This window comes from Genypterus blacodes, unplaced genomic scaffold, assembly GCF_046128005.1.
Source record: "Genypterus blacodes isolate CSIRO-AG114 ecotype Tasmania unplaced genomic scaffold, CSIRO-AGI_Gbla_v1 ptg000400l_1, whole genome shotgun sequence".
Classification (NCBI taxonomy): Eukaryota; Metazoa; Chordata; class Actinopteri; order Ophidiiformes; family Ophidiidae; genus Genypterus; species Genypterus blacodes.
This window is the reverse complement of record NW_027467175.1, coordinates 47,501-72,500: the sequence shown is the minus strand read 5'-3', so window position 1 is coordinate 72,500 and position 25,000 is coordinate 47,501. Positions and strand designations below refer to the sequence as shown.

The 25,000-nt window shown below is 48.6% G+C and overlaps 11 protein-coding genes across 13 annotated transcripts in view; 7 read left to right on the top strand and 4 right to left on the bottom strand.

The window, feature by feature from the left end:
- Positions 1 to 621: 621 nt before the first annotated feature.
- On the bottom strand, positions 622 to 2,224 carry nhp2 (NHP2 ribonucleoprotein homolog (yeast)). The gene is made up of 4 exons (XM_076138706.1): positions 1,951 to 2,224; positions 1,605 to 1,674; positions 1,264 to 1,369; positions 622 to 1,096 (listed from the first exon to the last, which is right to left on the bottom strand). Exons 1-4 carry the CDS (start codon positions 2,102 to 2,104, stop codon positions 971 to 973), a joined length of 456 nt encoding a protein of 151 aa, XP_075994821.1. The 5' UTR covers positions 2,105 to 2,224; the 3' UTR covers positions 622 to 970.
- A 173-nt stretch (positions 2,225 to 2,397) lies between these two features.
- On the bottom strand, positions 2,398 to 6,767 carry havcr1 (hepatitis A virus cellular receptor 1). 2 transcript variants are annotated; one of them, XM_076138701.1, is made up of 7 exons: positions 6,504 to 6,767; positions 5,857 to 6,192; positions 5,671 to 5,739; positions 5,409 to 5,470; positions 4,883 to 4,970; positions 4,448 to 4,478; positions 2,398 to 2,999 (listed from the first exon to the last, which is right to left on the bottom strand). In XM_076138701.1, the coding sequence occupies exons 1-7, from the start codon at positions 6,547 to 6,549 to the stop codon at positions 2,858 to 2,860; spliced, it is 774 nt and encodes a 257-aa protein (XP_075994816.1). In that variant the 5' UTR covers positions 6,550 to 6,767; the 3' UTR covers positions 2,398 to 2,857. The 2 variants fall into 2 exon arrangements, with proteins under 2 accessions (XP_075994816.1, XP_075994815.1); XM_076138700.1 differs by having other exon boundaries at positions 2,399 to 2,999; positions 5,409 to 5,473; positions 6,504 to 6,762.
- Positions 6,768 to 7,864: 1,097 nt separating this feature from the next.
- On the top strand, positions 7,865 to 8,782 carry LOC142989258 (histone H2B 1/2-like). The gene has a single exon (XM_076138711.1). It carries the CDS (start codon positions 7,873 to 7,875, stop codon positions 8,245 to 8,247), a length of 375 nt encoding a protein of 124 aa, XP_075994826.1. The 5' UTR covers positions 7,865 to 7,872; the 3' UTR covers positions 8,248 to 8,782.
- Positions 8,783 to 9,284: 502 nt separating this feature from the next.
- On the top strand, positions 9,285 to 9,929 carry LOC142989257 (uncharacterized). The gene has a single exon (XM_076138709.1). It carries the CDS (start codon positions 9,299 to 9,301, stop codon positions 9,917 to 9,919), a length of 621 nt encoding a protein of 206 aa, XP_075994824.1. The 5' UTR covers positions 9,285 to 9,298; the 3' UTR covers positions 9,920 to 9,929.
- A 747-nt stretch (positions 9,930 to 10,676) lies between these two features.
- LOC142989259 (histone H3) lies at positions 10,677 to 11,131 on the top strand. The gene has a single exon (XM_076138712.1). The coding sequence runs from the start codon at positions 10,677 to 10,679 to the stop codon at positions 11,085 to 11,087; it is 411 nt and encodes a 136-aa protein (XP_075994827.1). The 3' UTR covers positions 11,088 to 11,131.
- Positions 11,132 to 11,762: 631 nt separating this feature from the next.
- Positions 11,763 to 12,170, top strand: LOC142989256 (histone H2A-like). Its single transcript, XM_076138708.1, has one exon. The coding sequence runs from the start codon at positions 11,774 to 11,776 to the stop codon at positions 12,161 to 12,163; it is 390 nt and encodes a 129-aa protein (XP_075994823.1). The 5' UTR covers positions 11,763 to 11,773; the 3' UTR covers positions 12,164 to 12,170.
- Positions 12,171 to 13,675: 1,505 nt separating this feature from the next.
- Positions 13,676 to 14,086, bottom strand: LOC142989260 (histone H3). Its single transcript, XM_076138713.1, has one exon. It carries the CDS (start codon positions 14,084 to 14,086, stop codon positions 13,676 to 13,678), a length of 411 nt encoding a protein of 136 aa, XP_075994828.1.
- Positions 14,087 to 14,626: 540 nt separating this feature from the next.
- On the bottom strand, positions 14,627 to 15,077 carry LOC142989255 (histone H2A-like). The gene has a single exon (XM_076138707.1). The coding sequence runs from the start codon at positions 15,062 to 15,064 to the stop codon at positions 14,672 to 14,674; it is 393 nt and encodes a 130-aa protein (XP_075994822.1). The 5' UTR covers positions 15,065 to 15,077; the 3' UTR covers positions 14,627 to 14,671.
- Positions 15,078 to 16,165: 1,088 nt separating this feature from the next.
- On the top strand, positions 16,166 to 18,141 carry btg4 (B-cell translocation gene 4). The gene is made up of 4 exons (XM_076138714.1): positions 16,166 to 16,338; positions 16,943 to 17,080; positions 17,328 to 17,607; positions 17,739 to 18,141. Exons 1-4 carry the CDS (start codon positions 16,166 to 16,168, stop codon positions 17,952 to 17,954), a joined length of 807 nt encoding a protein of 268 aa, XP_075994829.1. The 3' UTR covers positions 17,955 to 18,141.
- A 646-nt stretch (positions 18,142 to 18,787) lies between these two features.
- LOC142989252 (heterogeneous nuclear ribonucleoprotein A/B-like) lies at positions 18,788 to 23,126 on the top strand. Of its 2 annotated transcripts, none has more exons than XM_076138705.1 (9): positions 18,788 to 18,896; positions 19,586 to 19,815; positions 20,229 to 20,397; positions 20,766 to 20,924; positions 21,058 to 21,189; positions 21,443 to 21,566; positions 21,654 to 21,800; positions 21,908 to 22,001; positions 22,774 to 23,126. In XM_076138705.1, the coding sequence occupies exons 2-8, from the start codon at positions 19,610 to 19,612 to the stop codon at positions 21,979 to 21,981; spliced, it is 1,011 nt and encodes a 336-aa protein (XP_075994820.1). In that variant the 5' UTR covers positions 18,788 to 18,896; positions 19,586 to 19,609; the 3' UTR covers positions 21,982 to 22,001; positions 22,774 to 23,126. The 2 variants fall into 2 exon arrangements, with proteins under 2 accessions (XP_075994820.1, XP_075994819.1); XM_076138704.1 differs by having other exon boundaries at positions 21,882 to 22,001.
- An 867-nt stretch (positions 23,127 to 23,993) lies between these two features.
- Positions 23,994 to 25,000, top strand: part of LOC142989251 (hexokinase-2-like) — a 5,076-nt gene continuing 4,069 nt past the window's right edge. The window contains exon 1 of the mRNA XM_076138703.1: positions 23,994 to 24,581. The gene's annotated coding sequence lies outside the window, so the exon portion shown is untranslated. The remainder of the gene's footprint in view (positions 24,582 to 25,000) is intronic.

Below are 25,000 nucleotides of genomic sequence, written 5' to 3'. Positions count from 1 at the left end.
GTCTGGAGGAGACCAGTCAGCTGGTCCCTCCTCCTCTGGAAGGTTAGGAGTCCAAACTGGAGCATGATTTTAGAAAACAGCGCCCCTAGTGGAGCTTCTTTCATCTCTGAGCCATTCTGATTGACTCAACACCTCCATCATGAAGGTGTGTGTGTGTGTGTGTGTGTGGGTCGTCCCTCCCCAGGAGACCAGACAGCCACTCTAATGACCATGCTTACAGCAGGAGGGACACAAGGAGCTAAAGATGATTACAACCAGGACGACTGATCTGGAGCCTGAGCGCCCCAGAGTCCAGCTGCCTGCCTGAGACCAGGACCTTCACACATGGACACACTTCCTGTCCACCCACCTGAGTGGTTTCCTCTGTGATCGCTGCTCAGATTTACGGAACAAACAACTTCAAAACTGTGTTTCTATGGCAACATCAACAATCAGATCCTGCTTAGAACTCAGCTTGTTTGATCTTAGTCCAACACTGCCACCCTGTGGCTGAACGATCAATCAGCAGCCAGTCTGACTGAACTCATTTCCATCACTAAGAAAAGTGTTTGTGTAAAAGACCGAGAACAAAACTTTCACAATATCAGAAGTTTCCTTCTAGTAAACTCCAGAGAAGCAGACTCAGGGTGTCAGGAGTTTATTTAAAAAAAGGCAAAATCCAACTTCTTATAGTTCATGAACTCAAACATCTGCTCACATCTGTGTGACTAAACATTTACATAACAGCAGACATGAAGGAGGCTCCAGCTGATCAGGATCAGCTCATCATCATCTTCATCAGTCAACTGAGGCTCAAACCCAAAGCTTCCACTGGAAAGCTGCAGAGAAGCTTCCATTTCCTGTTTGATGACATCATCACGCACATCTCTGTTGGCCAGGCGGGTCGGCCGGGTGGCTGGAGAAACACTGTCCCTGTGACCTGTGACCTCTGAAGGAAGGAGGCTGTGGGTCAGGGGTCAGGCCCCGGGCCTCAGAGGGGCTTGGGCAGGGCCGACACCTCCTCCATGCACTCGTCGTAGGCCTCCTGGTAGTCCTGGTGGGGCTTGATCAGGATCACACAGGTCGGCCTCTTGGAGCCTGCAGACGCTCCCAGATCCTGCCAGAGAAGAAGAGAAGAACCATGACATCATCAGTGAGTTAACCAGCTGGAGATCATTTAGGACCTCAAGCTTCAGGGCCTCAGTCGCCTGGGGTCAAGGGTTAACATCAGATCAACCAGCTGACCTCTGGTCTCTCCACAGTGACATCATCAGCAGGACTCACCACTTTAGAGGGGATGTAGGCATAGGGCAGGCTGCGGTCCTCACACATGACGGGCAGGTGGCAGTACACATCGATGGGCAGCGTGTCGCCCGCCAGCACCACGATACTGAGAACACACACACACACACACACACACTTTATTTTCATCCCTGCTCCTCATCTGAGGACTAAAGCTCAATATCATGATCTCCTCTTTCCAGACCCCGAGTCCTTCATGTATTTGTTTGGTGTCATTCAGACTGCTGGGACCAGGACCTGGACCAGGACCTGGACCACAATCAGACTTTTCAAAGTTGTTTCCCAAAACATTCAGATTGATGACTTCAGTCAGAAGTTCTCACCCTTTCTCTCCTTTGTTGATGAACTTCTGGACTTCCTTCACTCCCCGCCGGATGTGTTTCACTTTGGAGGCTGAGATTAGAAACAAACAAACAAACCAGGTTCAACATTGAAACACAGACACACACACATCTATCTAACAGTCTTCACGGGTACCCCGGACCCGGACCCCCCCCCCCCCCGGACCCCTGATGGCCGCTCGGCCCTCACGCTGATTGGTCGCTTCATAGAAACACAAACGAGCCGCTTTTAAAGCTAAACCTCGCAAACTTAAGCGTTAGAATGAAATCACAGCGGTGTCGTCGCCGTGGCCCGGCCCGGCCCGGCCCGGTTCGTTTTCTGCTGTACCTTTCTTGACGCACTTGTAGAGCTTCTTGCTGAGCTTCTTGGAGGCCAGCGGCTGAGCGATAGCGTTGATGTTGCAGATGAGCTCCTGGTACGACTTCTCGCCGCCTGCTGCCGCTTCCTCTTCGTCCACTTTCTCCTTCTTCACCTTCGTCATTTTTCCAAATCAAAGTAATCGGTCGTTACTTGTTCAATCGCGAGCTGCTCTGCTGGGAGTCGACACGCGCTGCACAGACACACACACACACACGTGCTTCCGTTTGGCTTTGCAAGCGGAAGAGGTACAGCGCCCCCTCATGGCCCGGAGGGGTACTACCTCTTCTTCTTCTTCTTCAGCAGACTAGTTGCGGCAAAGGCGTTGTGCTGCCCCCCTGTGGTCAGGCCGGGTCTGCGCACCTGACGCGACCAGAAAACAAGAATACAACTCGCAGCAGTTCCATGGTGAAAACTCATTTAATTAAAGTTTCTATATCAAATACAGCTTTACACATTATATAGTTACACATTATACAGAGAAACATCCCTGTGTGACACGGATCATGAGCTCCAGATGAGCTCCTGAGGTCAATGTTGGAATAGTAGGAATGTCTGCACGTTTGGTCTGAACAGCTCAATGCAGAACACTGGCATGAGGTCAGAGGTCATGGTACGGGCCAGGCTTCACCCACTGGGACAGCCGTCTCTCACAATGATATTTTGGGGATTTCACCTCAATTTGAGAAAAGGCAACATGAGTAAACACTGGCTGGGACCAAACACATCCTTGTCTTCTCCCCAGCGGGTCAGGGGGTCAGGGGGTCAGGGGGTCAGGGGGTCAGGGGGTCAGCGGGTCAGGGGGTCAGGGGGTCAGGGGGTCAGCGGGTCAGGGGGTCAGGGGGTCAGCGGGTCAGGGGGTCAGGGGGTCAGGGGGTCAGGGGCAGTACTCGTACTCGCAGCATTCCTCCTCCATCTGATAAATGTTTTCCACCACTGAACTGCGACTGTTAGCAAGCTGCAGAGCGTCTGATGAGGAGCTGAAGCCAACTGAAGAGAAGATCTGATGCTGATTGGGTCTGAGAGAAAGAGAGAGAGAGAGAGAGAGAGAGACAGCGAGAGAGAGAGAGACAGCGAGAGAGAGAGAGAGACAGACAGACAGACAGACAGACAGACAGACAGACAGACAGACAGACAGACAGAGACACAGACAGAGACAGAGACAGAGAGACAGACAGACAGAGAGAGAGAGAGAGAGACACAGACAGAGACAGACAGAGCGACAGAGACAGAGACAGAGAGAGAGAGACACACAGAGAGAGACAGAGAGACAGAGAGAGAGAGAGACAGAGAGACAGAGAGACAGAGAGAGAGAGAGACAGAGAGAGAGAGAGACAGAGAGACAGAGAGACAGAGAGACAGACAGAGAGACAGAGAGACAGAGAGAGAGAGAGACAGAGAGACAGAGAGACAGAGAGACAGAGAGACAGAGAGACAGAGAGAGAGAGACAGAGAGAGAGAGAGACAGAGAGAGAGAGAGACAGAGACACAGAGAGAGAGACACAGAGAGAGAAAGGTCATTATGTAAGTCTATGAATCAAAGGTCTCCCTCTGTGGTTGGGTTGTGACCATTTTTCTTTTGAATTGCTGCCATTTTGCTCAAAGTGAACTGAGTGTCTCCTGACTCTAACCAAGACTCGGACAAGATGGACAAGCGAGGCCACCAGGCACCAACGATGATGGACCTGGCAGCTGCTCTCCAGTGTGTCTTTGAGTTATTTGGAGGGACTCTGCAGACTTTAGAAGCACGAGCAGGCAGGAAGACAAGCTGACTCCGCGGAAATCTAACGTTTCACCATAAAGCCGTGTCTTGGTTTGTGGTTTCGCATCATTTCAGTCACCACCAAGTTTCCATTTGAACACATCACATCATCTTGACTCCTGTCGGTCTCTATCTGCATCCTGATGATGATGCAGGGTTGTGTTGTGAGACCCTGAGACCTCTGTGTGTTTCCGTTCTCAGTCATTATTTAACAGCGGGCAGAGATTCTTTGTTCTCTGACATTTAATGTGACAGTTAGGGTGAAGAGTCACCACAGCAAGTGTTCTAAACCAAAGACGCTGAGCAGATCTTCATCATTCAATGTTTTACCGGAAGCTTTGCGTCTAAGGCGCCTTCACTGACAGACTGAGGTCTGAGGTCTGAACCCGTCCTCCTCGTCCCCCCAAGGGCTTGGTATCATTCAATCCCTTTACTTACTACCTTACTTTACACTTTACACTTAGCCATGTTTCCCTTAAATCAAGGATCCCCTTCAATGTCTTTTGCCCTGAAATGGAAGTAAGTTACTCATTCTTCATTCACATTCATATCTGGAGTGTGTTGGTTCAAATCCCATTTGAAGCTGCAGTTTACAGCCATAGAATCCTGATGAAGATGTTCCCAAACTAAATCTATGTGAGCTGCAAAAAAACCCCCCCATAACCCAAAACACAGGTTGAGTCTGGTTCTTCCTGTTCCACTTACGGAGTTTTGTTGGTTCTGTTCCACCTCCGCGCTGCAAAGACACAAACACTGCAATTATGACCTTATGATTAAACAGGTTTAAAGTTTAAATGTAGTTGAGTAAAGGATGTGTGTGTGTGTGTGTGTGTGTGTGTGTGTGTGTGTGTGTGTGTGTGTGTGTGTGTGTGTGTGTGTGTGTGTGTGTGTGTGTGTGTGTGTGTGTGTGTGTGTGTGTGTGTATTAGTGAGTTCACACAGATGTGTCTGTATCTAATGAGCTGCACTGAGGCCAACAAATGGCAAAAGCAGCTCAGCCTGTTTGGGTTTAAATCATTTCTCTCTCACATACGAACACAAACACACGGGAGGAGGGAATGGAGATCCAGTTTGATCTACTTTCGATTTGAGACGGAAAAAGACTGAATAAGGGATTTTGTAAGAGCGACGACTGACTCACCGATGACGACGACTCCGACTGCTGTCAGCAAGACGACACACACAAACAGAGCACACACCAGAACCACAGGGAGACTGATGCTACCAGCCTGTTAATGACACACACACACACACACACACACACACACACACACACACACACACACACACACACACACACACACACACACACACACACACACACACACACACACACACACACACACACACACACACACACACACACACACACACACACACACACACACACACACACACACACACACACACACACACACACACACACACACACACACACACACGTGTAAAGAAGTCTAAAGGTTCATAGAGACGTGGCTGTAAATGTAAAGTTTGTCCTGCTGCTCAGTAAACTTCATGACAATCTGCCTCATTAGATTTTATTCAGAGATTAACATTCAGATATCATTTCTCCCATTGAAGCACAAACTGCCCAGACAGAGAGTCCAGGCCCCTGCAGTGTGAGAGGATAGGATCTATATAAACATGTATCACAGAAAGGATCTGACCTCATCGGTGTGGCTGCTGGTTGGAGAGGAAGTGTCCCAACCATCTGCAGTGCTCATGTGATCTGCTGGATGAGGAAATGAAAGTAAAGTATCTGAATCCAGACCCCCAGTCAGCAGGGTGATGTCATCATCTTATTTACAGTGGAAACTCCAGCTGATGGACACCGAGCACGAAGTCCATCTGGATTTGATGATAGAACACGATCATAGCTTGAAAGAACCAAAGATGAGACCTCTGATCCAGGAGCAGTGGTGTTTGTACCTTGTTGTGTGTAGGTGGCTGGTGTCTGTGCTGCTGAGGTCACAGCGACTGATGTGGTCGGCACAGGAGCTGAAACGGAGCAGGAAAGTTCTGTCACATGGCGCAGATTGATGATTAATGAGCAGGTTTCTTATTGTGTTTTAACAGAATGTTAAAGAATGTTGAACATAGCAAACACTTTCCTACCTCGCTCAATGCTTAAACTGACGTGATGCTTCTCATCATTGAACAGTCCAGGTATGTCGACCCTGCAGCCATACTGTCCAGAGTCTTCTTCAGTGGAGTTGAGTATCGTCAGAGAGACATCACCAGCGTCCAGGCTCCCCAGCAGTGCATATCTTCCAGACTGATTTAAGTTGAATTCATCTGTGGAGAGGATCTGGTTGCCACAGCCAGATGATGGTATTTCCCCTCGACCCCAGCATACGCTCAGCCGTCCGTAATATTTGATGTTATATTTACACGGCAGGGTGACGTTCTGGCCTGCTTGACCAGCAACGCTCTTCCTGCCACATTTACAGACTGGGAACACAGAGAGAGGTGAAGATCGCCCATAAGCCAGAGTACTGTCAGTGTAATAGTGTGAGAAGTGTCTGACTGGAGAAACCTTTGAGTTCTTGTTTAGTCAACAGTTTTGCTCTTGTGCTTAATTTGAGTTAATTCACTTAATATGAAAACGCTCTTGCTAGACTGTTTTGCTAGTTGTTCTATTAATTCAATAATATTCAGACATACTTGTTTTGTGTAAAACACAATGGAAAAGTCTCCACAGTAACTTCCTACCAGGCCTAAATTCACTTTAGTTTGATTAGCATGAGTTAAGATCACATTACCTGTTAACAGACAGAGGAGCAGCACTGATCCTCTCCGAGCCCACATGATGGTCCCCTCACACTCACACACACTCTGCCTGGGTGAAAAACATGCTGACACGTTTGACTCATGCAGCTGCGCTCGTCACAGCTTCACTCTACACTGAAAGAAGTTCCCACTGATTACTTCAACTTTCACATGGGAGAAATACATGTCAGACATAATTCCATTTAAGAAAAAACTATTAAAACAAACTAAAAGAAAAAAGAAATAATTTTGCTTTGAAAATACATAGTTTTGAATCCATAAAAATCGGGTATATAAATAGAGATTGCTGTGAAACATCAAGGAAATGAATAAGAAGAGGAACAAGAAACAGTTACAAGGAAGGCACTTTTTAAGTACTTTCTAATGTGCTTTAACAGTGGAGGTCATTCTGTGGTGAAGCTCTACTCTGCTGCATTCACACTCCTCTTCCTGTAAACACCCTGTGGTTTCTGCTGCATCTTGTCTCTAAAGGCCAAACTAGAACTGCAAAGGGGTCCTGACACCCTGAGGACATCCACACCCTGAGGACATCCACACCCTGAGGACATCCACACACTGAGGACATCCACACACTGAGGACATCCACACACTGAGGACATTACTTTACATTACATTACATTACATTACGATCATTTGGCAGACGCTTTTATCCAAAGCGACTTACATTACATTATATTACCACCCTTCGCAGAGGGGGGAGCAATTGAGGGTTCGGTGCCTTGCTCAGGGGCACCTCGGCAGGGACTCAAACCGGCGGCCCTCCGGTTCCCAAGCGGAGGCACTACCCACTGAGCCATCCACAGCCACATCCACACACTGAGGACAGCCACACACTGAGGACAGCCACACACTGAGGACAGCCCGCACTGAGCAGGTCTCCATGTTCTGCACATTCTGAGGTGAAAAACAACAGCAACATTTAGAGTTTCCACACAGGTTCGCGCTCTTTTATAGAGGTGTCGAGCAAAGTTAATGCAGAGGCACTCGAATTGATTATTGACGTTTGATTTGTTGCAGCTCCAACGCCCCCATGTGGCCAAAGGCTCTCAGTGCGCTCAGTCAGGTTGAACACGCGCACACACGCACGCACACTCCAATGCCACAGATCAGCCGTGACGCTGCTACTCACGGCGCGCGCTTCAGCTGTGGGCGGGCGCTCGCGCAGGCGGAGTCGCACTCCTTCCGCCCCGAAACAGCGCGCCTGCTGCTGTGGCGCGTGCCCAGGCCTGCTTACAATTTCAGCCAATCCCGTGCGGGGAACAGCACAGCCCTGCTGCATACTGAGCTATAAAGCTGGCGCAGCGCTCCCGTCGCAGTCAGCAGTTACACAAGCAACCGAAGATGCCTGACGCCGTACCGAAAACAGCCCCTAAGAAGGGCTCCAAGAAAGCCGTGCCTAAGACTACCAAGACCGGCAAGAAGAAGAGGAGGACCAGGAAGGAGAGCTATGCTATCTACGTGTATAAGGTGATGAAGCAGGTTCACCCGGACACCGGCATCTCCTCCAAGGCCATGAGCATCATGAACTCCTTCGTGAATGACATCTTCGAGCGCATCGCCTCTGAAGCGTCTCGTCTGGCTCATTACAACAAGCGCTCCACCATCTCATCCAGGGAGATCCAGACCGCCGTCCGCCTGCTGCTGCCAGGCGAGCTGGCCAAGCACGCCGTGTCTGAGGGCACCAAGGCCGTGACCAAGTACACCAGCTCCAAGTAATCTGATCAGCCAACTGATCCACCACTCAAAGGCCCTTTTCAGGGCCAAACACAAACCCTAATGAGTGTCCTGTAGTTAGACTTTGTATAGTTGTGTATGTACCGATATTAAACGGTGGAGGCTGAGCGTCAACCTGAACCTGCATCTAACACATTTCTAGTCTCAGGATACTTAAGTAAACAAATGAAGTGAATATACGTGCTTAGTACTAAAAGTTTACCCGCAGTAACACACACACGCATCATGTCCTCAACAGACTCACCTGTCATGGGGGTAGCTGCATGCAGACTTCCTCAGCTCACGGTGACACTTCACTATCATGGTGCGATTATGTGGGAACACTTCCACATTTAAATAACAGACGAAGAATGGGAACTGCTGCATCAGGGAATATGCGACTATTTTAATGGATCTACTGCTTGGGAAGTTGGATCAATATACAAACTGACGTTTAGAAAATTAAATAAAAAGCTCCAAATGCTTAGTTTAGGAACGAGTGTTTTGAAAGGCTGTATTTGTGATGATGGAACTCTGACAGGAGCCGCTGTGACCGCCAGTGTGTTTACCTACAGAGAAACAATCTGAATAAAACTAAACCAGTCACTATCCTACTGCCTTTTGACTTTAATTTGCTAGTCTGACGAGTCTGCTAGCTAAAACACCAAAGTCCCGAGAAATCTGAGTCACTTTGAGTCCTTTAGTGCGAAGAAATGTGAAGAAAACTCGCTGCGTGTTGTCCAGCGTGACCGTGGATCAGAGAGGTTTGAAGCTCGAGACAAACCAATGGAGGCGTCCAGCTCAGTCAAGATGACATCATTCTAGAGCGGACAAATGTCTCTCGCTGATCCACTGACGGACGCGATCGGAACCTCGTCCTTTGTGTGGATTTCCTCTCCAAAACGTGGGAGAGAAAACACAAGTGTCGCCACATTTGGGCAGCACGGGAGCGCCTGTGTGCGGGTTGCCTCTACACGGTTCTCATGTGGCGTATAAGTCCCGCCTCCTGCTCGCTGCTGTCAGACTTAAAGTTTGACAAGTCGACCGAATCACGATGGGAGAAGTCGCTCTAGCAGAAGACACGGCGCCGGCTAAGGCCGCCAAGAAGACCAGGAAGGTGGCGAAGAAGAGCGGCCCGACCCTCAGCGAGCGCATCCTCAAGCTCGTGTCTGAAGACAAGTCCCGCCACGGCATGTCTCTGCCGGCCCTCAAGAAGGCCTTGGCTGATGACAACTACGACGTGGAAGGCAACAGCGGCCGAGTCAGGCTAACCATCAAGAGACTGCTACTGAACGACAAGTTGATTAAGGTCAAAGCCTCCTACAAGGTGGCCAAACCCACGGAGCCCAAGGCCAAGAAGCCAGCGGTCAAGAAGCCAGCGGTCAAGAAACCAGCGGCCAAGAAACCAGCGGTCAAGAAAGTCACAGTGAAGACCAAGGCTCCTGGCAAAGCTGCCAAGAAAACCTCTCCGGTCAAAAAGACAAAGAAGTCTCCTGTCAAGAAGATCTCCAAGGCGACCCCGAAGAAGGTGACACCTGCCAAAAAGACCGTCAAGGTCGTGAAGAAGTCTCCAGCCAAGAAGGCAAAGCCCGCGAAGAAGCCTGCAGCTAAAGCGATCAAGAAAACCCCCGTAAAGAAAACTCCTGCTGCCAGAAAGAAGTTGGCAAAGAAGTAAATCTGCTGCTCGCTCCAAAAAGGCTCTTTTAAGAGCCACACACACCCTCAAGAGCTCTGTGTGAACACACACACACACACACACACACACACAGAAACACACGTTTATAAAGTCACTCTGACTTCACTGTGGACCAGAACACCTTAGAACACGCAGCGTGCACGCGCACGGGCTGAAACTCCGCTCACATCTGCTGCGCGACACTTGAAGCTCCAAATGAGACCGGAAGTCTGAGCTCGTGTCGATATTAACAGGTATCATACATACATACATAGGTAGAAACGGGACGAAGGTAGTGCAAACACACACACACACACACTGTGTGAAACAGCACGGAGCCGTCAGCTCCTCTGGTTGAGCTCAGTGAGCCTCTGACCGAGGAGCGAACACAGGCAACGGAAGAGTGGAGACACTTTAATCTGGGTCTGTGTGTGTGTGTGTGTGTGTGTGTGAAGGCACTTTGAACCGTGAACGTGGTTCCGCTTTAATACATCAACATTCTATCATCAATCGTTTCTTTTGTGTTTTTACTTCTTTCTTCCTCGTCGCCGGTACTACGTCACACACGACACAGGTTATCGGGGCGGGGTTCATTTCGAAATGTCTGTCTCCTGTGCTCCAATTGGTCATCCTGCGCCGGGCGGGGCTCAGTTTGGGCCAATCAGCAGCAGAGGAGCTCCGGCGCTGGCTACATAAAGCCTCCGTTGCAAAGGTAGAAATATTCTCTGTATTCTGAGTAAACGCGCTCAAGCTCACAATGGCTAGAACTAAGCAAACCGCCCGTAAGTCCACAGGAGGTAAAGCTCCCAGGAAGCAGCTCGCTACCAAGGCTGCCCGTAAAAGCGCCCCCGCTACCGGCGGCGTGAAGAAACCTCATCGTTACAGGCCCGGAACCGTGGCTCTCAGAGAGATCCGCCGGTACCAGAAGTCTACCGAGCTTCTCATCCGCAAGCTGCCCTTCCAGCGCCTGGTCCGAGAGATCGCCCAGGACTTCAAGACCGACCTGCGCTTCCAGAGCTCCGCTGTCATGGCTCTGCAGGAGGCCAGCGAGGCTTACCTGGTGGGGCTCTTTGAGGACACCAACCTGTGCGCCATCCACGCTAAGAGGGTCACCATCATGCCCAAAGACATCCAGCTGGCCCGTCGTATCCGCGGGGAGAGAGCTTAGACTCACCCGGCAACCTCCAGCAACACAACGGCTCTTTTAAGAGCCAACAACTCCACAACAGAACAAAGCCTGTGCTTATCATAAGTGAATACACTAAACAATGAACATGCATAAAGCCCAGACATCTATTAACCTGAACATATGGACACTACGCAAGTAAATCGCACTTGGTTTTATCAATTTTAAACCACCCCATGACGCCGTATGACTGCACGTGAACACAACACTACTTAACACCAGATATTAATACTGTGGACATCATTCTTGAACTCCTTATTTTTAATTACACATTCTGTTCTGGTTGTAACTTGTCGGCTGTAGCTCCAGGGGGAAGTCGTGCCCTTCAGTTGGTTAGATCTCCCTACTTCCTCCATGCCACTCCCTCAGAGCAGCGCTAAAGCCAATGTAACGTTTAGACAGGGTGATCTGTAGGTACAGGGAGAGTTCATAACTGAATTGAGAAAAAAGCAAAGAAACTTGGAAAAGTGAAGGAAACCCTGTGTGGTACGCGGGGGGTGGAGTCTTATTTTGAAAGTCACCGAACGGAAAGATTGTGCTCGTGAGTGAAGCTCTCTGATTGGCTTAAGAGCTACAGATCTGACTGACCAATGAACGGGCGGCAAGGTTTATTCATATGTACTCAAAACACAGTTTCGCTGCACTCTCTATCAGTAAGCAATCCAAATATGTCCGGACGTGGAAAGACCAATGCCGGTAAGGCCAGAGCGAAGGCTAAGACTCGCTCCTCCCGTGCCGGGCTCCAGTTCCCCGTGGGTCGTGTCCACAGGCTGCTGAGGAAGGGCAACTACGCCCAGCGTGTCGGTGCCGGAGCCCCTGTGTATCTGGCCGCCGTGCTGGAGTATCTGACCGCTGAGATCCTGGAGTTGGCCGGCAACGCTGCCCGCGACAACAAGAAGACCCGCATCATCCCCCGTCACCTGCAGCTCGCCGTCCGCAACGACGAGGAGCTCAACAAACTGCTGGGTGGAGTGACGATCGCTCAGGGCGGCGTGCTGCCCAACATCCAGGCGGTGCTGCTGCCTAAGAAGACCGAGAAAGTGCCTAAGAGCAAGTAAAGCTCTCCACAAGCGCCACAACCAACAAAGGCTCTTTTAAGAGCCACACACACATCTATGAAGAGCTCTGTCGCACATGTTTTCAACGAGTAAACGCCTGTGTTGCAGGGGGACACGTTACTGTGATCATCAACCATGCTCATACTTTCACCCTCATAATGTCCTCCTGTGTTCCACACACCTGAGGCACTCTGGGGTCCAACTGACCTCGCATGACTGTCACCTAAACCATTTAGTGTAAATTTTCAGTGTTTTTGTCATCACTTTGGATTTATTCTGTCCAATGAATCAACACTATTCCTTCTATCTTGGAATTTAGGGCTAAAAGGCCTGGTTTACACAAAATACACTTAAATACTGTATGATCTTGACTAATTGTACTGGGGTGGAATATGTCAAAGTTTAGTGAGGGTGCTGCTTTTGAATGGCAGCAAATACTTATATTTAGGGCCAATAAAGCTTCTTTACTTAAAAGTAGGTAAAGTAAGGCAGGGATTTGGGCTTCAGCAGGCCCTTATAACGCATGTAAAATGGACCTGGCATCACATGCTGCCTATGCCTCTAGTTGTTGTCTCATTATTAAATAACCATACACATCAAACATCCAACATAACAGATGTTTGGAGGCAGTCTGGTGTGACTTTTTGCCTCATTACATCACTTTGTGGTTTGGGTCCATTTTGACCCCAGGATCAAAGGAGTTGTATTTCAATAAAACACCCAAAATTCAATCAAATGAATTCAAATCACAAAGAGTGTCGTATCAAACAACCCCTATACATTACAAACCGTTGAAGAAAACACTTATCAACTTTGTTAGTATTGTATTGTCCATTAAGAGGGTTTAAGATCATGACTGTCATGCTTGGAGATGTTTATCACGAGGGATTGAGTGGAGCCGGTCCAACCTGTTATGAGACATAGTCAAGAATACACACCTTGACACTGCTTGCATGTGATTTAAGGAATTATCAATATTCACTTCCTTAAAGTTTTTGGTTTGTGTTTTCTTGCACCAGCAAACTTCATTCTCCATAGGGAAAGGTTTTATATATAATACCTGTGAGGCGATCAGTGTATCCGGTGCTGAGCTGCTGTTCCTATATATCGCTTGAAATGTTTGTCTTTTTTATGTTATATATACATGTCAGTCAGAGCAAAGTCCTCTTAAGAGTTAACTTCAATAGTGAATGATGCGATTCTGATCCAGTAGGAAGTGTTACTTCAGGGCAGCCTCCCTGCCTGGTGCCTGTACAAATGTTCCCCACTCACACTGCAGCTTAACTCTGCACCTCAGTCGTCTAGGTTTTCAATGAGGAGACAGGCCACTTAGTTTCCCCATGTTAACCTATGTTATGATGAAAATAGAAGAGCTGCAGTGAATGTTTTCTCTGCAGTTTGGAGCTTTTCCTTACTGAAGAGATGAGTCGTGATTATACACAGGCTTTGTTCTGTTGTGGAGTCGTTGGCTCTTAAAAGAGCCGTTGTGTTGCTGGAGGTTGCCGGATGAGTCTATGCTCTCTCCCCGCGGATACGACGGGCCAGCTGGATGTCTTTGGGCATGATGGTGACCCTCTTAGCGTGGATGGCGCACAGGTTGGTGTCCTCGAAGAGCCCCACCAGGTAAGCCTCGCTGGCCTCCTGCAGAGCCATGACAGCGGAGCTCTGGAAGCGCAGGTCGGTCTTGAAGTCCTGGGCGATCTCTCGGACCAGGCGCTGGAAGGGCAGCTTGCGGATGAGAAGCTCGGTAGACTTCTGGTACCGGCGGATCTCTCTGAGAGCCACGGTTCCGGGCCTGTAACGATGAGGTTTCTTCACGCCGCCGGTAGCGGGGGCGCTTTTACGGGCAGCCTTGGTAGCGAGCTGCTTCCTGGGAGCTTTACCTCCTGTGGACTTACGGGCGGTTTGTTTAGTTCTGGCCATTGTGAGCTTAAGCGCGTTTACTCAGAATACAGAGTGTGACAACTATTCTGCAACGGAGGCTTTATAAAGCCAGCGCCGGAGCTCCTCTGCTGCTGATTGGCCGAAACTGAGCCCCGCTCGGCGCAGGATGACCAATTGGAGCACAGGAGACAGACATTTCGAAATAAACCCCGCCCCCATGTGGTGAAACAATTATGCGCCAGATAAAGCGAAACTTCAGCTTTCATCACATAAATATCTACACAGGAGCTCGATAGGCGCAGTATGATATAAAATGTGTTGTTTTAGAGTTAATGCAGACCAAGCAGCCGGGGTGTTTAGGGTGAAATGAGTGATTTAGGAAACTTTACATGGGGTCATTTCACACACAGTTGAGTTGTTACTCAGTCTCATTAAAGGAATTAGCAGCTGAACTCGAGACTACTTTCATCAGCTGAGAAAGATGCTAAACGTAATCAAAAGCCATCGATCCTGTTTCATTCATGCCACTGTCACCTTCTCTCGGTGAGAGCGGATGAAACAACTCTTCATAGATGTGTGTGGCTCTTAAAAGAGCCTTTGTTGATGAGGAGCTGGTGAAGAGCTTTACTTGCCCCTAGGCACTTTCTCGGTCTTCTTAGGCAGCAGCACCGCCTGGATGTTGGGCAGCACGCCGCCCTGAGCGATCGTCACTCCGCCCAGCAGTTTGTTGAGCTCCTCGTCGTTGCGGACGGCGAGCTGCAGGTGACGGGGGATGATGCGGGTCTTCTTGTTGTCGCGGGCAGCGTTGCCGGCCAACTCCAGGATCTCAGCGGTCAGATACTCCAGCACGGCGGCCAGATACACAGGGGCTCCGGCACCGACACGCTGGGCGTAGTTGCCCTTCCTCAGCAGCCTGTGGACACGACCCACGGGGAACTGGAGCCCGGCACGGGAGGAGCGGGTCTTAGCCTTCGCTCTGGCCTTTCCTCCGGCGTTGGTCTTTCCACGTCCAGACATGATGTGTGTATTATAAGAGAGTATATCGTCTATGAAGTAACGAAGCACCTGTGTGAACGTCAGTATTTATCTGTGTATTTCCCGCTCGTTTATTGGTCGCACGGAACTTCAAAGTGACTGACCAATCAATGACTAGTAAAGCTAGCAAGTGTATGAAAAAAAAATCATTGCCGGCGGGTTTTCAAAATAAAACATCCTCCCAAAAGAAATGTCATATTTCATTCAGGCATTAACATAGGCTTTTTTTTTTTTACACAAAATAATTTGTCTTCGTTTTCTTTTCACATTTAATACTTAACTCTACCTTTCCTTTGTTTATTTGTATATGTTAAAGCACATAGAATTTACACCTACAATCTGAATTCCATTAAAGTTGTTTGACTTATTGCATCCCTGCTCTGGGAGTTCTCCTTTCCCAAAATATACTAAAGTGGAATAGTATTTATCTGAATGTTTGGAATTCCCATTCATTGCCGGGGTTGCTAATTAGGCTGCATGTTCAACTTCTTCAATAAATGTTTTTAGAGCAGAAATCTTCTCTCTGCCAGGAAATCAAGTCTGGTCCCACAGAGAGAGCTTGTGATTACTACACTTCGGACGAGTGATGATTAGATTTGAAGCTCCTCTCCCAGCTGCTATGTAACCCACGTTCAATTAATGAACAAAATCTCTATTCAGAAGAAAGAATAATTAAAGTTTTCTTCAAAAAAGAAGCCCCTGAGTAAAAGGCTTCATTGTTGGCACAGCTTGTTTAGTTGAGTCATTACATTAATCAGGTTCAGGTGCGTGACCTTTGCAGCGCTGCAGTAGTTTTTATAAGAAGCACAAGTGTGAGTGCAGAGCAGAGATGCGTTTGGTATCTGATGTGTGTGAACGGACGACTGACCTCTTTATCTAAGTACAGTAGCTTAAGATAAATGTAACCTGGATGTTTTTCTGTAGAAGCATCAAGTTCTTATCCGGAGCAAATTTGTTTGCTTGAGTTCTTTGGGCTCCAATTTGTTTGGTCAGTTTTACGCCATTGTGCTTTATCCACAAACACTTCAGCAGTGGGATCGGCCTTCACACTTTAGTATTTAAAAGTTTTTAATCATTTTTGCTATGAAGGACGAGATCGCTGCTGCTGTGTTCTTCGTAACTCAATTGGCGAAGAGATACGGCAGCCTGGACAACGACAGCAGGCAGCGCTTTGCTGCTGCGCTCACCTCTGTGCTGTTTGAGAAGTACAAGAACCACTGGCACCTGAACGCACCCAGCAAAGGACAGGCCTACAGGTCGGTCACCTGCAGACACAGCAGGGGGAATGTTTGTGTGTTTGTTTAAGGCCGCCTGTCAATCAATGACCATGGAGGCAAAAAGTTTAAATCCATTTGTGTTTAACAGTGAGTGTGGCACAGGAAGCACTGAGCCTCACTCAGATGGAGATCAGTCTACAAATTCACACGGAAGAAACCTGGAGGCAATGATGTGTTTAGGGACCGTGCGTTTCCTCGCCTCGTACTGCAGAGCATCCATGATCCCTTCACCTCGATGGCTTTGTTTAGATGCAAAGAGTATTTGCATTGATTACGATCCTGTAGCTTGTAAGCTTTTATACGTGACATCCTGATTGGTCAAGTGAAGCTTCATCGCTGCTTTCACACCCATTTCATTCTCTAGAGTTCTGGTCACTCAGTTTTAGAGCCCAAACGCCTCGGGTGCTTCTGACCTTTAACCCCCGATGCCCCGCTGAGCTCCACCAGTCGATCTCATGATGTCTTCCTTCATGCGTTTGTGCTCAGTTTGTTTTATCTCCGGTTTGACTTTTGTGAAAGCTGCTGCAGGAGGAACGTTTCCTTGCTTGTTCTTGTGTCGATGGTTGAGGTTTCTGTGTTTCAGGTGTCTGCGTGTGAACGGCGTGTGTCTGCAGGACTCGTCGCTGCAGCAGGCCTGTGAGCGCAGCGGCGTGCAGCACGGCGACCTGGGCCTCCCCAAGGAGCTCACGCTGTGGGTCGACCCCGGGGAAGTTTCATGCAGGTCAGTGAACACGTCGGCTGAAATGTTGACCCTTCCAAATGAACACAGAATGAAGATGCGCCGTGTGAAAGCTGGACCCAAGACCAGGAAGTCTGCATGAGCCAACCAACTCAAGCAGTTTCAAGAAGCAGCATCACTCCAGCTGAGTCATGAGTCAAACTGTTCGACCCTCTCTAATGCTCCACGCATACAAACACACACAGATTAGGGTCACTGTGGCGACGGTTCTGTCTCCATCACCTCACAGGTACGGTGAACACAGTGCTGCCTTCAGTGTCTCGCTGGTTGAGAGCTGTCGCCGTGGAGATGGGGAGTTTTCCCGCCGCATTCAGGATGCAGTGGAGCGAGCGAGCCTGGACGTCCAATCAGGCGGCTCTTCTGACGAGGAAGAGTGCGGAGACAACAGCATGAGCAGCAGCATGAGCAGCAGCAGCAGCAGTAGCTCCTCCTCGTCGACCTCCATCCCTGCTGAAGCCCCGCAGCCTAAATCCATCCCAACCGTCAGCAACCCCAACAGTGTCTATAGGGTAACACACAGACACACACGCACAAACACACACACACTTTTCCACATCTTGTTTTTGCATTGAATTCCCTGATGGTGCGTTCAGGGCTGAGGGATTGAGTTTGTTTGTTTGTTTGCTGCTCTCCTCTGCAGTTCACCAAGTTTGCTGCTGGAGCCCCTCAGACGTGGCTCACGTACCCCAAATGGAAGCCCTTTGCCGGGGACTCCTTCCCTCCCAGCGCCCCCCCGTCCGGAGGTTCCAGCTCACAGTTCTCGGGCCAGAAAGTCTTTAAGTCCCACCGAGCCACCTTCACCTTCACTGGGCCTCGTGTGGACAAATACCACTGGGTCAGCAAAACCCTGTCCTAGAGTGACCCGGACTGTGTGTGTGTGCATGGCGTCTTAAAGAGGAGTTTAATCTATTAAGTGGTTTAAAGTGAAAATGATTTAATTTAATGATGATTTTAATCTTTCAACTATTTTAAATAAATTGTCTTTTCTAAATGTTTTAAATGTAAGTAGTTGTGAATAAAGTAACATATTTACTGTCCTCAAAGTGTGTGTGTGTGTGTGTGTGTGTGTGTGTGTGTGTGTGTGTGTGTGTGTGTGTGTGTGTGTGTGTGTGTGTGTGTGTGTGTGTGTGTGTGTGTGTGTGTGTGTGTGTGTGTGTGTGTGTGTGTGTGTGTGTGTGTGTGTGTGTGTGTGTGTGTGTGTGTGTGTGTGTGTGTGTGTGTGTGTGTGTGTGTGTGTGTGTGTGTGTGTGTGTGTGTGTGTGTGTCATATTATTTTCATTTCAGCCATAAAATTAAACATCTAGTTGTGCATTATGTCATAATAGCAACAATAAATATAAACATTTCACACATTCATATATGTTCATCTTTTAAAGATGTCATTCTCGTAGTGTGTTAGCATCGCTGCTATAAAGGAAGCTGCGCAGAACTGAAGCCGCGGCGTTAAATAAATGGCGACCAAGGAGATTCTTCATTATTATTCGGTGAAGTTGATCGAACACAGTGATCTGATCGGAGCTGATATCTCGGTCATTAATAATCAGACAAATGTCCAAAACGCACAACAGAGAAAGAACACAAAACCGGAAACTTGAGCTTGTGTTTCCGCCCCAATGTGCGTAATCAGCCAATCGTGTAACGTCTTTCTACGCCAGCGTCAAATCACAGGCGGTCTTATTGCGGAGTTCACTCGCGCTTGGTCACATCCGGTTGTATATATTGTGCCACGAGTTAGCGGCGAATTTGGAGAGAATCCATTTTGAGCAGCGAGGCGCCGTCTGCGGTATTTTCACTTTAAGTAAGAGAATGTTTGTGTCTGCATGTGGCGCCTTTAGACGCAAACTAACGCAGCTCCGCTCCATGCGACTCTTTGTTCTGTCCCACACACCGCCCGTGTGTTTACATTTGTGTGTGTGTAGATGTTGCTGTTAGCGGAGCGGCGTTGCTAAGCTAACGCACTCAAACAGACTCAATGAATGAAGAGCCGCTCATTGTTAAATGGCCGCCCAGATTTATTTATGACTTGAATTAAATCTGAAGTTATCGGAGTTTTTCGGTATCTGGTTCGGTTTCGAACTCGGAATTGCGCTGTTTTCTATCCCGAGATGAGCCGTTAGCTGTTAGCTGTTAGCTGTTAGCTGTTAGCCGGGCCGCAGCCTCAGAGAGCGGCAACGGAGCAGCGCGCGGCCCCGCACACACACACAATAATGATTGTTCCGTTAGTTTTCAGTTTCCAGCGGCATTTCGAGGATGTTTAGTACTTTGGAGCAGATTTGGGTTAGATATCATGAATAACTCAAAATATCTCGTCGTTTCGTAGTTTGTTTTCATTTCTGTAAAGATAGTGAAGCTCGTGTTTGTTCATGTTTACATCTCTACGAGTCTGTGTCCCTCTGCAGCTCATCAGCAATCTAATCTCTCCCTCTTTGATCCTTCAGCTTCTGTATGTTCTCAGCTTTATTTGATGATTGGTGTTTTGTTGTTCAGTCTCTCAAAGAGCCGACAGTCAGAATGGCGGATGCTGAGACTCTGCTCATGGAGACGACCGAGCAGAACGGCAATGAAGGAGAGGAGGAACAGAACGGAGCCGAGATGATGGCCGGAGCCGAGATGATGGCCGGCGACGAGCTGCAGGAGCTGCAAGAGCTGCAGGAGCTGCAGGAAGGCAGCACAGATGGAGGAAAGATCGACGCCAGCAAAGGAGAGGAGGACGCCGGGTGAGTGAAGGATCCAGAGGGGTCCAGGTTCATACGGACACAGAGTCCTGCAGGAAGGAGGAGATGAAGGCTCAGATGAATGTTAATGAATCCTAACAACAAAGCCTATGACTGAGTGGACCAAGGGGGCCGTTGGCCAACTCCTGGTGTTGATGTGTTGCCATAGTAACGTGACAGGTCACACATCATCCACATTTTTAGTCCAGATGTTAGTTAGAAGATGAAATTCAGGAGTTTAAAGTTCTTGTCGTGTTTGAGTTTTGAGCTTCACCCTGACGCAGCTCAGAGCTCAGATCAGATGTATGAACCTATTCTCCACACGGGCCGGCCAGGCTGCAGCCTTACTCTGGTCACTTTTCTGTGTGGGCTTGGCTCCTGTTCTCTAACGCTGCTGCCTGTCTGTCTGCCTGCAGGAAGATGTTTGTGGGAGGCCTCAGCTGGGAGACGAGTAAAAAGGACCTGAAGGATTACTTCACCAAGTTTGGAGAGGTGTCAGACTGCACCATTAAGATGGATTCCAACACGGGCCGGTCCAGGGGGTTCGGCTTTGTTCTCTTCAAAGACCCGGCCAGCGTGGACCAGGTGGGTCAGGGAGAACTTTCCTCCTCAAGTTGACCACATCCACGTCCTTGGAAACTTCAATCAGAGTGGAAATTAAAGAGTTCTGATGCTGGACTCATTCTGTCCATGATATTAAAATATCATCCGGCCTGATTGAAGTATGGATATGGAAAGGGTTAAACTTCCTGGTCTTCACCTTCACGTCTGTTTTCCTCTGTCAGTTTGTAGATGTTCTTCTTCTCTTCAGCTCTGTAGGTCTCTAATGGACCCTGATGGTTCATGTTGTTGTTCCTACAGGAGAGAACTTTGATCCTCACGTCTCCTTTAACCCTCTAACGTCTCCTTTAACCCTCTAACGTCTCCTTTAACCCTCTAACGTCTCTGTCCAGGTTCTGGAGCAGAAGGAACACAAACTGGACGGGCGTCAGATCGACCCCAAGAGGGCGATGGCCATGAAGAAGGAGTCTGCCAAGAAGATCTTTGTCGGGGGCTTGAACCCGGAGACATCAGAGGACGTGATCAGGGAATACTTTGGAGCCTTTGGAGAGGTCAGTAGAGCGTCGGTGTCACAGAGCAGCTGAGGGACTCGTTTGTCTCTTTTTGTTCCAACGAGCGATAAGTGTGCTGTTACCTGCTTCATGATGGGATGAAGACCTCTCCTTCCTCTTCTTCCTCTCCCAGATTGAAACCATTGAGCTTCCACTCGACCCCAAGACGAAGAAAAGGAGGGGCTTCATCTTCATCACGTTCAAAGACGAGGCCAGCGTCAAGAAGTGTCTGGAAAAGAAATTCCACACCGTCCAGGGTGGCAAGGTAACACACACACGCACGCACACACACACACACACGACATCACTGTGCTCTTTATTGAGGTCATGAGCATTATAGTGCCAGTAGAATGATACCCGGTCAAAGGTTAAAGGTTGGCAGCAGAGCCCAGCGATGCCTGTAAGGTCACGGTCTGTTCTGTCCCGAGCTCATTAGGAGTCGTTTCTTGTGGTTTGGACGCGGCGGTGTTGTTGCTGCTCAGGTTGAGCGTTAGTGCTGACTCTGTTTCTCTCCTCAGTGTGAGCTGAAGATCGCCCAGCCGAAGGACGTCTACCAGCAGCAGCAGCAGCAGTATGGAGGAGGAGGAGGGGGAGGAGGAGGCCGCGGTGGATACGGAGGCCGCGGGGGCCGAGGACGCGGAGGTGAGGAGCGGGAGTCTGGCTAGCCCTCTGATTGGCTGTGTGAGGTCACGTGACTGAGTGGTTCCATCTCTCTGACCTCTTTCTCAGGTCAGGGCCAGAACTGGAACCAGGGCTATGGAAACTACTGGAACCAAGGATACGGTAACCAAGGCTACGGCTACGGCGGATACAGCGGCTACGGCAACTATGACTACTCCTCTGGTTACTATGGATACGGCCCGGGATATGACTACAGTAAGTACCCGCGAGGCGGATGTTGCATGCTGGGTAGATTTCTCTCCGATGCCCTTTGACTGCAGTCATTGAGTGAACTAGAATCTGTGTGTCCTGGTTCCTCGCAGCAGACCAGGGGAACGCCAACTACGGGAAGACGCCCAGACGGGGAGCGCACCAGAGCGGCTACAAGCCATACTGAGGATCACATGGCAGCGTCAGGTAGGAACACACACACACACACACACACACACACACACACACACACACACACACACACACACACACACACACACACACACACACACACACACACACACACACACACACACACACACACACACAGTCTGATCCAGTGTGCCGCCAAGAACCTCTGACTTTAGCAATACAGACTTTTTAAAATGAGGAGCTGAAGGTGTTCTGTTGTGGTTCCCAGTGTGACGTAAAGTGTGTTCTGTGTCTAAATGTGTGTGCACTGTGTTGAATGAGGAGGTGAGGGAGGTGCAGGAGTGATGGAGCTCAGGGAAGTGTGTGTGTGTGTGTCCTGTAGTTTGTTATATTAAATGATTCCAGATGATTCAAACAAAAGAAGCATTGACCCGTTTCTCCTGAGCTCCCGCTGCTCAAAGGAACGTTACTCACACACACACACACACACACACACACACACACACACACACACACACACACACACACACACACACACACACACACACACACACACACACACACACACACACACACACACACACACACACACACACACACACACACACACGTCAACAGTAATGTGTTGTTTACGCGCCTTAAGAATAGTTTTTGTCACAGCTTCTGTGCTGTAGTCTTAAGATGAGAGAAGTGTCAGAGTGAAGACAGCTAAGCTTCTCCTCTGGTGCCTGAATGCATGCAGGAGGCCGTCCTGCCTGAACCCTTGAGCAGGGCGGCCGGTGTGGCGTCGGTCTGCGTGCGTCTGACGCTTTGTGTCGTCCCTCAGGACTCCAGTGACCCAGAGACGACAGCTGACGGACGCACTGGACGAGACTCCGCCTCTTTTATGACAGAAGACCATTTGTACAGAAACAACCAGAAATGTAACCTTTCCACCTTTTTGTTCTCCTTTAATTTTTTTAAATCTTTTCATTTTTTAGGTTTTATTTGTTCCCTCGGTGTGTTTTCTTTTCTCCCTCACATTTCCGTGGCAGGAAGTGTAATTTATACTGTATTTTTGGTACCTGTTTTGATTCTAATGTATTGTTCGGGTTGTATTTTACATGTTTGCCCACTTTACAGGAGAAACCTTGATTCTGTAAAGGAGCTTTTTTTGAAAAAATAAAAAGTTTTCAGTAACTTTTGCTCTGATGCTTTGGGAGGAAATGGAAGCAGAACATTGCGGTTTATTTCCTGACTTCACGATCTGGTTCTCTCTCAGTGTGCAGGACGGTGCTACGTAACAGACGTCGATCTGAACCTTTGGGACGATCGGTCGTCTCGTTTCAGTCCCTCAGCTGTTTGGCTCTGGTGGTTCAGGTCACGGGGTCGAGTCTTCATGTTGGTGTGAAGCTTCAGTCGCTCTGTCACCATGGTGATGATGTTATGATCAGGATCGTTAAATTGCCACCAGAATTAATTTGGGCTTTGAAAGTTTCTTCCAAATGAGTGGATGGAGTTCAGACTCTACGCTCCCAGACTGACTGAATGTATTTATCTGAAGTAAAGAGGGAAATACTAAGCAGGAACAGGAAGTGCCCGTCTGAGGACAGGAAGCTGCTCCAGATTTCCTCCTGGTTCCTTTGATGTGAAGCCTCCAGTGGTTTGTAGGATCTCTGACTCGGCGGTAGTGCTCACGCCTCTTACTGGCTGAGTGAGTAAATGCGGCAGATGTGACGTCACAGCAGACTGTCGATGTCTACGAGCTATGGCTATGAACGCGCGACAGGGCCCTCTAGTGGCGGGTAAGTGACACGGCTCCTACATGCTTCTATAGACATACAACCATAAACGATCAAAACCCTTCCATTAACTTGTCTGTTTTGGAGTTCTCTCAGTCTGAAACATCTTAGAGAGTCTTGTGCTCTTGGTCGCTCTGATGTAACTCCGCAGCTGTTTTGTAACATTCGCGCAAATTTCAGTTGAACCGCAAAGTTTCCCCCAGCTGATGATGAAGTTCCGACCTGCAGCTGAGGCTTCCGACTGATCAGACTCATCTGTTTCACTCATAAAGCAAAACAGAAAGATGTTTTGTGTTTAATCTGCTTTGGTGTCTGAACACGAGATTCGAACCAAACACCAAAGGATCATTTGGTTACAAATCAACACAAGACCCCGCGCGCTTTGAGCCTTTGATGCTCGTTAAAGCATCAAGAGAAGAAGACATGTTGACATGCAGGAAGTTTCATCAACCCGTCCCAAGCAGACACGTGACCGCTGTTCAACGTCTCTGATGCTGAGCCGCAATCTGCCGGCTGGTCTGCCGAGCTTCAGGTTCCATTGGTTTGTTTATCTGCAGGACATTACGTCTCATCAGAGCGTTTAATGACGTCACTGCCAAGAACAACTCACCTGTGAAAAAGAAACATCTCAAAGGAAACTTCAGTTTAGTAAAAAGTTTGACATTTTTACTTCAACTTCCAGAAGTTCAGCAACGCGGCTCATGGTGCAACGTTTGTTCACGCGTGTGTGTAAGTGTGTGCATGTGAGGGTGTGCGTTTACGCCCTGAGAACACACACACACACACACACCTCTCCCTGAGGAAGTGAGCGCCGTCAGACGGAGCGGAGCATCAGCAGGTTGAACAACAGCAGGTAGGATTAAATACTTCAATAGTTGAAAAATGTTAGAATTTAAGGGTTTAAAAGTAAAACCAAGCAGTCAATGTTTTGTTTTTATGAGAGAAGATATAAGAAATCAATCTACAATCAATAAATCATGTTTACGGTGTTTCAACAATAAACGGATCAGAAATGACTGAAGGAGAGAAATGTCATGTTTTGAGGAAACTGACTGATCGTAGAGGTTTGTTTGTTTTCTACAGAAGAAGAGAAAGACTCGTGATTCTAAATCATAAAGATAGAAAACGAAACATTTCTACAATCAGTCTGAACCGTCAGGAGCGGAGGGAGGAACTGTGAGGCCTTCAGGACTCTGACGTGCCAAGAATACAAAAATAGAAGAAATCGGCTAACAAAAGAATCGATTGTTCGCGTCGCTGCATTGAACTCAC